The sequence below is a fragment of the Phoxinus phoxinus genome (assembly GCF_949152265.1).
Source record: "Phoxinus phoxinus genome assembly, chromosome: 14".
In the NCBI taxonomy this organism is placed as follows: domain Eukaryota; kingdom Metazoa; phylum Chordata; class Actinopteri; order Cypriniformes; family Leuciscidae; genus Phoxinus; species Phoxinus phoxinus.
Genome location: NC_136889.1, coordinates 7,293,241 through 7,306,049, shown reverse-complemented (window position 1 = coordinate 7,306,049; position 12,809 = coordinate 7,293,241). Strand labels below are relative to the sequence as shown.

The 12,809-nt window shown below is 39.2% G+C and overlaps 1 protein-coding gene across 1 annotated transcript in view; it reads right to left on the bottom strand.

The window, feature by feature from the left end:
* kcnma1a (potassium large conductance calcium-activated channel, subfamily M, alpha member 1a) overlaps nucleotides 1-12,809 on the bottom strand; it is a 176,066-nt gene that overhangs the window by 121,845 nt on the left and 41,412 nt on the right. The window contains exon 3 of the mRNA XM_079635398.1: nucleotides 11,783-11,947. Within this exon, the coding sequence (XP_079491524.1) occupies nucleotides 11,783-11,947 (165 nt within the window). The remainder of the gene's footprint in view (nucleotides 1-11,782; nucleotides 11,948-12,809) is intronic.

Sequence of the window (12,809 nt, the reverse complement as noted above, 5' to 3'; positions counted from 1 at the left end):
TCAATACAACGCCTACAGGATACTTGCACAGTCACCATATATTCATGGGTCAATTGCACTGAATCCATTGAATTTAGGAATAAATTGAATAGACAGACAGTATCAACCGGCATTACAATTCATGGCCCTGGATATCTTGGCCAAGCATAAACAGCATTTTGAATATGAAAAATCATTATTTTTCTTTAACCGAGAGTCTGAGAGGCTTGTTTTAATTATCTAATAGCCATGGTTTCTTTGTACATGGAAAACCTGAAACATTGCAATTAGCTAAGTGGTCTTGAATAACCACAGAATAAACAATAAAAGGGCACGCTGTCGGATTTACTTAACAGTCTCTTGAAACAGAGGGGTTATAAAAGTCAAATTAAAGCTCAGCCTTGTGTCCACCTACTCAAAGATAACAGACATTTTAACAGGAAGATGAACCTTTGCACAAATAGACATCTGAAAGATGGATAGTTTATGAGAGTTACCGTCTCCATATGAGAAATTAAGCAGGACCTAACACCAAAGCCCCCATTTTGTGAGTAAACATCAATGATTGATTCCCAAAACATTAAGATAAAAAGAAGGGGTTAAATGTCAGATAAACCAGTCCGTTGTCTCCTATTTGACATTAGCATGAGAGAGAGTGGTGAGTGGTGAGAGAGAGAGGGTGTGTGTGTGCGCGCGTGCGTGTGATGGGGCTGCAGCTGGGTGGCCCTGAGATACGTCTTATCTTCTGACCTTTTAAAGGATCAAATGGAAAAGTGGCTAATCTATCCCAGTATGGCTGCCACAGGCTTCAGCTCTGTTCAGAAGAGATTGGAGAGATAGTTGTCTAATGAATCAAGGAATAAATTCTGGAGCATGAGTCACCGCTTCTTAATTACGACAGCTCATAATGAGAGTGGCATGGAAATCATTAATTTGTACAAATTGAGACAAAAAAGCAATGCTAAATTAAGCCAACTGAAACTAATGAAGACAACTAACAAAAGTAAGCAACACAGGAGATATATCTTCATATCTCTCTGCATATATATTACAAAAATATGTACATATTTATCTTTATTGTACGATTAAATAATAGAATGGATGGATGGGTCGCTATATAGAAAGATGATTTTCAGGGTTATACACTCTATAGCCTATGAGGCAGTCACATGAAGCTGTTTGTGAGCCTGTATTCCTTCCTCTCACATGAACTGCTTTGAAATGACACTGCACTCCAGAGTCTCAAACCATTCCAAATCCCATCCTGCCTGCTTTCATCCTGCAGTAATCCACAGCGGACATGTACTCTATACATATTCTACTGTCCACAGATACATTACATTATGCTTTCATGGACAAAAAGTAGTTAGCACTTCCTTTGATGAAAGTGAGGCTTGTGTGTTATTATAGTTTATACAACAGTTCTTTCTGGTTCTCAAATCTGGTTGGCTGAGAACCTTTTCCAGCCGTGCGATATTCGCCCAGTAACAGCACTCTAACCATCTCACCGTTTGTATCACTCCGCTTCGGGCGACTGTCATGGCGCTCAAGCAAATCCACCATTTTTAACAAAACAAGGTTCATTGACTTCCATAGTGGAGAAGACAAAAAAATATACTATGGAAGTCAATGGGGCCCATAAACTATTTGGTTACTGACATTCTTCAAAATATATTTTATGTACAGCAGAAAAAAATTTAATACAGGTTTGGAACAACTTGAGAGTGAGTAAATGATGTCCGAATTTTTTTTTTTTTTTCATTTTTGGGTGAACTATCCCTTCAAGTCTTAATTCAGTTCTCTCTAAAACTTACTGTGGTTTAACCAGATTTCACTTCTATGTACATGAAACTGAAGTGATGAATGATAAATGAAATTCCTGATTTGGTGCTGACTTTTTATGCTGACTTGTTTTGTCAAAAAAAAATATATATATATATATATAATAATAATAATAATAATAATAATAATATTTATATATATATAATGAACCACCAACCTTTTGGTTTGTAGACAACCTACATGAACCACTGAGCCACTGCCACCCAGTAATAATAAGTAGTATGCTGCTGATGCTGATTATTATTATAATAATTGAATGTTAGAATTTTAGTATTCATCGAAAACAAGATAAGTGGTATTGTGGGAATGAAAACAAAAATATAATAATAACATAATAAATTAAAGCCCGAGCATGACCATTTTGAAGGATTTAATTTTTGAGTGCAGAAAAACCGTCTGAGAGGCTCTAACCCCAAGCGACTGCAGCACAGGGCTGGAACTGACCACACCCCATCGCTTCTGTTTTCATACACAAACAGCAATTCATCACGGAGAACAGGTCTGAGATCAATGCAGGATTGAATTGCCAACGATTGCTTTGACGAATGATGGCGATACAAATTAATTCTGAGTTTCTTGCATCACGGTGGGAGCAGAAGACTTTGAAATGTCACCGTGTAAGGTTAGCTGTAGCAGCACAGCCTGAAGAGGTTATTTCATCCCATGTCATTCTAAACACATTTATCGAACCAGTGAATTGTAGCAAACATTGGAAACAGAGGATGGGTTTTATTTCTCAAGTACTGAATTCTCTTCACTGGGGAAAGCTGAATACTTTGTGTTTGCTTGCTGTGAGTGGTGTTATGCACAAGGCGTGACTGTGCTCTCTGGAGGGGTGTTATTTCTGCGGTGGGTGTTAGGAGCACCATTCCTCTCATCCCTCCATCTCAAATGAGATTTTTCCTCCAGCCTGTAAATTAGTTCTGCAGGAGAAACAAACGAGTATTGAATTATGCTAACCTGATCCCGTCTGAGCGCTGTCTTTGAAAACCAAGAGAAATGTTTTTCCCATCCTGGCCCTGGATAACTGCTCTCTATTTTATCACCAATTAAAACAAACTTAATTAGCATTCATTCTCATCCTGTTTAAATTGCAAGGCAGCAAGAGAATAAGATAAACTTTTATGTAAGTTTAGGTTAAAAAATTTTCTTTGAGTAAATGAAATGCTGGGAGACTGTTCTGACAGCTTTGTACGATGATAATTAACACAAAATACAACATCTTTCTGGATATGTAAGAGAGAAAAAACAATCAATTCAGCATGTAAATAAAATAAAAACTGTGCAAATTTTGATAGTTAATAAACTGACTTCCATCCTTGACATTCAGGTACAGTCGCATGGAACTTTCACATTTATTGTGAAGCAGATCATTGGTAATTCTCCCTTTGACCTTTACGTATTTTGATAAGAATACAACCCATCTGTATGGGCAGTCGAATACGGTCTAGCTGCAAAAGTTCAAACAGTTTAACGCATCCAAAACTCACATCTGATCCCAAAAATTCTACATGCACATAATCGAAACTGAATGCATCTCCCGTATTACTCTCCGCAGAAAATGTGAGTTCCAGTCTGTTGTTCTGACTTTTAACCTTCGAAAATTAAATTTCAAACTTTAATCTTTGTAGTGTAACTTCGTTGATTTTCAACCCACTTTGTATTGTTACAATGTTGGTAGTAAATGTAAATAAACAATGTTTACTCGTTCTCCATGTTACCCAAGAAATTCACGTTTATTTATCAGCAAAAGTCATCCGGTGGATTGTTGACAGCTCCAGGGCTTTTGTGAAAACTACAGATTATACTTCTGCATTTTTGTATCCGCACCTACAGACAGTCGGGATTGACAGAGGGTTATTAACTGAACATTTATTGTAAGGTAAGGTTATCACTGAAAAGTGTATCGTACTATGTCTACTCTTTAAACAGCGTTATGGTAAAAATGGAACACTATGGCAACAGCTTTCTGACCTGTAAGCAATGGCGTTTTGCTTCGGTGGGGTTAGGCGGGAACTGATAGAACGGCAGTTTATTTCAGTTTTTCCCTCGGTTTGGCCTAAAACACTGTGTTCGTGGACATCCAGTTAATGTTGACTACACACACAGAGGTTTTTCAGATTTTTGGTAACAGTGTTCTCTCCATATTTACGATTCTTTGCAGCCTTTAGCCGCTGCCTACAATGCTCTGGATCCTTCACTAAAAGTTTACTCTTATTCTTGCACCTGGGAACAATACAAGTCGACACCATTGTAACTAGAACTTTTCTAAAAAAGTATTTCCCACGAAAGCAAGGCGGTATTTGACTCTGGTAAGCATATCCATAGCAGACTGGTGGGAGTTGCCTTGGATGGCAGCATAAACAGTGTATCATGGGTGTTAAAGTTTTCCTACCTATTTGGCAAAAGGAAGGTTTTCTCAGGTAGCAGCGATAAATAAATAAAAAAGTTCTACTTTATAGGCAGCCTACATTAAGTTTTATTAAAAGCTCATTTCTCCAGTGGTGAAGTACCCCTTAAAGATTGAAATCTAGTCTTAAGGAGTCTGAATTAATTTCTGAAGTTCAATACTTAGGGTTAGGGGTTTAAAACAAACCCTCAATATGTGAGGTATCCTATGTGCCACCATGCAAACACTGTAAAAATCAACCTGTTGTATTAAAGAATAATGAGGACAAAATATGAGGCTTTGTCTTAATCAGAATGTATCCGGACTACAGGTGGGAGGAAAATGTGTTTTATGTGGCAGATAATTACAGAGCAAATTCTCAATGTCACGCTTCACATTGGGATTGATGGCTTTGTCATTAATGTTGTTGTTTTGACTCATTTCTTCCTGCAATGACAGCTGTTGCCCCCATTGATAAGTTTTACTGGCAGCAAAAGATTAACTCCAAATTAGAAATGCCCTCCACGGGAACTCGTAATTATGAATCCAGATGCACTCCATCTCTGCCAGTCTCCCGCTACGGAGCTGTATGGGTGTGCAGGCTGAATCTAAAACGATGCTTAAAGTCCAGCATTAGAACCGGGTCTGTGGTCAAGGCCATGTTTGGTAAGTCTGGTGAGTTTATGTGCAAGGGTCAGAAGCCCAGAGGTCATTAGGCGGATGATGACTGGCACAGCACATTCCTCTGTCTCTCTCCCACGCCGCATAGTGGTGAAAGTCTGCTCCCTTCGTACGTCTGGCCTCTCCTGCAGGGGTGGTTCACATACCCAGTTCCCAGTGGGGGGCTGGAGGCATGAGCAAAACACAGACCACATGGCCTATCTGCACCTGTTAGGGCATCTTGAACAGACTCACAGACAATAAGGTAATTGAAGGATGGGTATTTCTGCCTGCTCAAAGGTTGGAGTAAAATTCCAGGAGAAGCAGGGGGTTCCATCGCTGCTCACGTTTCATTGTTGGCAGATAGCCACAGAAAGTGTTTGGACACTTAAGTCACATTTTTTGTGATTTTGATGCCAAAATGTATAGAATGTCATTGCATTAGAAGAAGAAAAAAAATATAAAAGTTGGTGTCATCTAGAAATAAATGATGCAGTACATTCTCTAATTAGAGGTATCTTTGCAATTATTTTTTGTGAATGTACATGTATGAAGTCAGTTCCCCTCAAGTTCACATTGATGACCTATAGCACAAATAAAGTAAATATCACTTGGTTTGATGTTGATGATTTTCGTGATAGTTTATTGTGTCACTCAACTTGTAGATCCTGGTACACGCGTCTGCCAGTCACCCCTATCAGTGATGCGCGGGTTGATCCAAAATGAGCGGGTGCCTGCGGTCACCCGCGGTTACGAGTCATCCAAAAATATTTTTAATAATATTCGGGTCGCAGTCGGTCGGGTCATTTGAAATAAAGATGCCAATTAAACCTTTGTAATTTATATAGTAGGCTACTAGACACCATTTTCTATGAAATACATAGGTCTACACTTTATTGGCAGAATAACTGGTGCGAGGATGACGCACGAGCTCAGTCAGAGATGAAAGTGGGAAATCCTTATTTACCTGAATGTTGAGCGCGTTAACTTTTGAACAAAAGCTGACGCGTGACAAAATGCCCAATTTCCCAACGTGTTGAACTGAGCAATGCCATTGTGCCATTTTAATAGGCTACTTTTAAACGCATATAGCTCAGTAATGTCAGTTTTATGTATTTGCTGAGAGGGGGCGGGAGGGATTTTTGTTGGGAAAGTCCGGGGAGAGACTCACACTTCGATTAGACTGGATAAACACATGCAGCATCTTAATTGTTAAGAAAATGAAACGAAATAAATGAATAAATCAAGCCTTTATTACATAACACTAGGCGATATCATACAGCATTCAGAAAAATGCGCACCCCTAGTTCCTACGTATGGCCCAATGACGCTACGATGAGCATTTACTAGCTACTTTAAACAAATGCGGGTCAGGAAGCGGGTCGGGTACAATATTTTCTTTCCTTTTTTTGCGGTCCGAGTTGCGGGCGGGTTAGTTGAAAACGTCGGTCGGGTGCGGGTTGTTTATACATTGACCCACGCATCACTGACCCCTATGTGTAGCCAGACCAGTCTATAGATTTCATCTGACCTCTAAAACGCCAGACATTTGCCCTTCATTGTGCTACCATGCCAAGTAGCAGCTGGGGATTTAGTCACACTTCCTGTGAGTGGGGACCCGTGTCATTTCCTCTGAGGCTAACGTTCTCATATCATAGAGAGCCCTCTGGTGCCAGAACGAACTGGAAACTTTCAGAGAACGCAAGCCCCGACATAATCCATGCCTCCCAGAACGACCAATAAAGCTGTCCGGGTGAAAAGAGAGCCACTTAAACCAATAAGAAAAGGTATGAAGCGACCCATTGGGGAGCTGTTGCTAAGCTTCAATTAACGAAATCTCATCTTCTGCCATTAAAAGACAGAAAGCCGAACTGGTCTCTGATCAGCAGCTGCCGAGTCTTTGTTATTCCGGTCCCTGCCGCCCACGCACATGCAGAGAGAGAGAGATAAATCACATTTACAGACCAAGCCTGCCGCTAAGTAATCCATTATGACAAAACCAAATTCTTGTTTAGGTGTCTGATGATGTTTTAGTGCAATGGATGAGAAGAGGCAGATATATGACATGCTGCATCAGCCATCTGGGAGCCCAGCGTATGGCTTAACACTTCGACAGAAGAAGAAAACTGAAAAAGCAGCCTCTCTTTTGCATTTGTCAGTGTATGGGGACATTCATCTAAAGTATTAATCCTGCCAGCACCACAAAGGTTATTACTAAGTGTCACTGACTGATGTGATGGCCATATATTGACCAATGATGCATGATGTGGTGCTATTATGAGGGTAAAATGTTGTTCAAACCATACCACCGTATATACCATCGCTTGGTGTCCATCATTTACATAAGACTGCAAGTGTCAAAGATGGACACTCATTTAGCCAACCATAATCCAGAGCTGCCCGAGACGACACAGCTAAACTGCAGTAGCTGGATTGTGATAGACTTTGTAATTAAATGATTCCCCTCGGGAAACACCTGACATGTTAGCACCCTCAAAGTCATCAGGCAACCCTAATGAATGAGGGTATGTCCTTCAGGCTTCATTTTCACAATGTCACCCTGCATAATACATTACCTACCTGCCTAGACTGATGCTCGTCACCCACATCTTTCTTGTCATTCTCTTATTTTCGCTGAGGATCCAAACAGCCTCCCAGTTCTGCACCTTACAATCACAGAGCCAAGGTAAACTGCTGTTGCTATGGTTACCAGGCGGGCTCAGCATCCACGGATGCTCATTGCGATTTTAAGCTGCAAAAAGAACCCTGATAGAGGGCACGAGTCCATACATCCACCCACATAGACACACATTCACACGTTATACATACGCACACAAAACTCATAGTACATATGGGCTCTGAAGCACAGCTGCACATAAACACAGACACCCACACATACTCACTCACTACACTCATACACTCTCACTGGGCCACAATGCAACATGCACAACATCGCTGTGCAATTACTCCTGCAATTTCATCATTCAAAAAAGTCCCCGTGTGTTATTTAATTTTTTCAAGTTTTTAGTCAAATATATATACATAGTAAACATTGAGGCTTGCTGGTAATTGCTGCATTGTGATAATTTCATATCAACAGTGTGAAAAACATTCCTGATTATTTTTTAACTAGGTTTGACAATGTTTTACTTCTTGCTTTCAATATTTTGACTCTAATTGGCTACAATGACGATTTGGTTCAAGATGATGGAGAGAGGCTGATGAAAGCATTGCTTATTTGCAGAAATTGATGATATTCTCATGGGATATGTGCAGCTCTGGTGTAATGAAGGCTTTGCCTCGTAATAAACGTCCTCCATATTTGAAAGAACCCAACTAAAACTGTCACTTTCACCTGTTTTTGACAGACATCTCTAGGCTATGAACTGTTTGAACATAAAATATCTATGCAAATCAACATGTAGGTAATTAACACGGATGTGAATTTAACAATTCTGGTTGTGATTTGAATTCCACTAAACAACTTAATGAACTATTTATTAAACACTAGTAAATAAATACAAATTGCATTTTTTACTTTAATATTTTAATGTTTCTTGTTAATTACAGGACAGGACAGGACAGGACAGGAGAGGAGAGGAGAGGAGAGGAGAGGAGAGGAGAGGAGAGGAGAGGAGAGGAGAGGAGAGGAGAGGAGAGGATTGTAGCCAGCAGCCCGAGGGCCGTGAGAGAACAGCGTGAGGCCGGTGGTGTGATTGATGATGAGCGACACCTGCGCCCTGCACTGGTCTCGTATCTCTCAGTGGAGCTATGGAAGCATAAAAGGAGCAGCAACGACAGTGAAGGACGAGAGAGGACCAGGCCTGGACTTTAATGTTGTGTTTTGTTTACGTTTTTTTGTTTTGTGTGTCTGTGAGGGGCTGCCGCCTTTACTTTCGTTTTGTTGATTGTTTGTTTTATTTTACACGATTAAAGTTTGTTAAATGTTAGCTGGTGGTTCCCACCTCCTTTTTCCCATAACAACTAACATTTATTACAAGGATATTATGAGATTAACCAGTGCTGGGTATTGACCCAAGTTTCATGATGCGATTCGATTTACAAGCTTGCGATTCGATTCAATTCGATATCCATTATTTTTTATATATATTAGATACAGTACATGGCAAATTTTCAAGGGGAAAAAAATCCCTCAACTAATGCTGTGAACTATACATGGGAGGCAGGATAAAATTAACTGATTTGTATACAAGCGCTAATTATACAAGGATGTTTTTTTAAACAATAATAAAGTTATTATTATTTTATTTTTTTTGGCATTCATGCCCTTTTATTGGATAGGACAGTAGCTAGCAGGAAGCGAGGTGGGAGAAAGAGAGAGGGGGGACGGGATCGGGAAAAGGTCCGAACTCGGGTGATCAGTTCTCAGTGCTTCTGCTTCTCTTGAACTGAGGCGTTACAGCAATCCATCACGCCACATTAAACAGCGGCAAAACCTTTTTTAAATGTATTTCTTAATAAAATAAATCTGAGACTTTGTTTTATAAAGTAACAAGCACAAAGTTTATTGTGATTTATTAGATGGGAGGCGCGCTACAATGTACCGTTTATTCATCAACAGAAAAAGTACTCTCCTCAGTATATATTTAAGTAATTAAATTATTATAAATGTGTGATTAGTTGACTAATGGCTTAAATTAACAACTAATAGTTGACAACGAAAATCTTTAGTTGGGGGCAGCCCTATTTGATACACATTTCAAATATGATACATCAGGCTTTTAAGGAATATTTATCTCATATTTTTTCATATGTGAGGCTTTATAGGGTTAAAAAGAAAAAAAAATGTAAAGAAATTAAATAAGTGTGCAGTGGATGCAGGGAGATTCTTGGCCCATGAAATATTGCCCATGATTGATTTACTGCCGTTGATTTGGGACATTATTATTATGGTACAGTCACAGCCCTGACACAACATTCACACTCACACCCACACTATTACAGTATTATCCAGCTTATAGACCTTCAGTGTTCTCTTAAAGAAAGGGGCAGGAGAAGGACACAAAGCACAAATTCATATAATTCTAGGCAATTCATAAGTCACAATTCAGACTAAGTACACTTTCAATGCACTTTGCCACTTAGTCTCACTCCAAACTCACACAATGGAAAAACCATGAGGAATGACATGTGGAAGCGCTAAAACAAATGCAGCACCATCTGCAGATAAGGACATAAGGGCACAGAAAGCTGTTTCATGGTAGCACATGGTCGACTGAGTTGTACAGTACATACTGTATGCATTGCTACAGTGTCTCTGAGCATCAGTCTCGAGATGAATTCCAGCCAAGCTATCACTTTTCATCATTTGCCACAAGGAAATATGATCCACTGGTACATCCAACCCATTAAGTTATTTAGACAGAACTCAATAGCTTAGATGAAGCCATGGGAATAACATTCATTCATATCTGTGGGTCCAAATAAAATATCCAATTAATTTGTTTCACTTTGCTTTGAGCAAACACATCACCGTATGTGGCTCTACCTGCTGGGATAGACTTGAACAGAAGATTATAACTGGCTCTATATTATATATTTTTCCAGATTACCCAAGTAATCAATTCAGAGCATGAGCGAGGGGAGTGGTGTGACTATATGTCTGTACTAAACGTCATTCTGTTTGTAATGCATTTCTTGAATAAATGTCTTAATTGCAGGAGGCCTATAGATGACAGTTATGATATTTGTGGCTGAATCAAACATATCCTCATTGCTATGATCAGATGGTTTCTTTACTGCTGTTTTCTCCCAGCTCTCATTTTAGTTGTGTGCTATTGAGAGGAAAGCGGACTGAGAGAGCACACATGGTCTGAATCAATCACATGTCCAAACAACAGAGTGACCAATGTCATTCATTTTGTAGCTATATTAACTACATTGTTAAGAATTAAGAGACGAAATGTCACTAATATGACCCCACCATGCTCCAAATGAAAACCATATTTAGGAGGTGCTCTGAGTGGAGTTGAATATTTCAAAAATATTTGAAAAAAGCTGGTAAAACTGGGCATTCATGAACCAGCCACTGTGGTTAATGAAAGTAATTTCATAGTCTGTTAATACAGTTAGTCACTAGTAGAGTAGGGACGTCTAATGCAGTACTTGGTGACCTTCAGTGATTTAATTGATGTCGTTGTGAACGGCCCATTACAGATCAGTCTATTGAGGGCCCAGCTTCCCAATTCAGTCATGTATAGCGCTCACCCCACCTGAAAGATGAGATGCAGAACTGGGAGAAAAATATTCAAGTCACAATAAATGAAGGACATAAAGCTACTGGTGCATGAGGTTAAAGCTTTCAGAAATGCAGACACACCAGAGTGGAAAACCACAAAGCAAAATGGATTTCGTCCATAATTTACTGAAGGTTATAAAATTAGGACTGCTCTCATTTGCATAACGTTCCCAAAGTAAATGATCTTCATTATGTGCTAAATTGACTCAATTGTTCATAGTTAATTGACCTGTCCGTGTCCAGGCACTAACAGCTGTGATGATGAGCGCCACCCACACGAGTCACAGTTCAGTTTTACTGTGCTCCCAAAAGCCATTTATTGCGTGAGGCAAGCTAATGAGACCGCATTTAACAAAACATCCGTAAATCATCTGTGTATAATCTTGACCTCTAGAGTCAGATGTATGGCTTGGTCTGACAGACACAACCAAAAACAGAAAATGTCATCAGAGCAGTGTGCTAATTTTGTCATAGCATGTAACAAATGTTTTGCCATGCATAAATTCTAAGTAATCAGTGAGAAAACATATCCTTGGTAAAAAAAAAATATATAAATATGAGGAGCCGGTGCTCTGAATGTGACTGGAAGGATGTGAGGGAGCTTGTGGGCATCGAGTGAGGCTTTAGTGGGTGTTTGTGTGTGGCCGCCTCACCAGAACTCTGCCGGTAAGGGTCTGTGCTGAGATCATGACTCCCGCCCAGTCTTTGACTGAGGTCATCCAGCCCACCTCACTGGCTGGAACCTCATCTTTATCATTCAGGATCTTCGGTGTGCCATCAGCCTGAATGTTTATAGGGTTATTCACCTTCTGTGCCTCCTGGGGAAAAAAAGCACAAAAGCAGAAAAGTAAGCAACAGTATAGCTTTGAGATACAAATACTGTCACTGTGTGGTGATATAAAATTAAGCACCATTGTGAATCTTTTGGTGGTTTTGATGAGATTTCAAGTTATTTCACATAAGTCTAGTAAGGCATTTTAATATATATATTTTTATTAAACAATATGTAGGTGAATATTGATGTTTATCATTGTGTTTATTACCTGTTTTGCTATTAGTTACAGGTATTTGTATTGCTGCATATAAATATTTTAAATAAATAAATATCATTTGTGTCTTAATTTATTGACAAACAAGATTTATTTTGCTTTATCTAGATTTTGTCAAAATTATGGTTCCTCTAGCTGAGGTAGAAAAAAAATCTGAATAAATATATCAAGATATATATTGTCATAATATAAAAAAATTGACAAATATGCCGCACAGCCTTAATACAAACCCTTGGCATTCATGATAAATGTAATACTTTCAAAATTCATACCAAAATAATATCTGATAGAACTGAAACAGACATAAATAATATTTCATGAGGGCTAATTTAATTAGTCATGATGATGTATGGTTATAATCTTCAAAAAAGGTAAAGCATTGACTTTGAAGTTCAATGTCAGAAACTGCATTCATAACACACTATTTTTGCCTGTTTCTACAGCTTGACTCATGCTATAGTGTTGACAGGCTAAAACCTACATCACGTTAGACATCAAACTCGCTGTCAGGTTTCTGACAGCTGGGAGAGGCCTGAGATGAAGCAGCGAGGAGAGGAGATTTTTGAGGCCCAGTAAAAGAGCATCTCTCAGACTGCCTGACACATACAGCGGCTGGCGGTGTGTAGGCCGA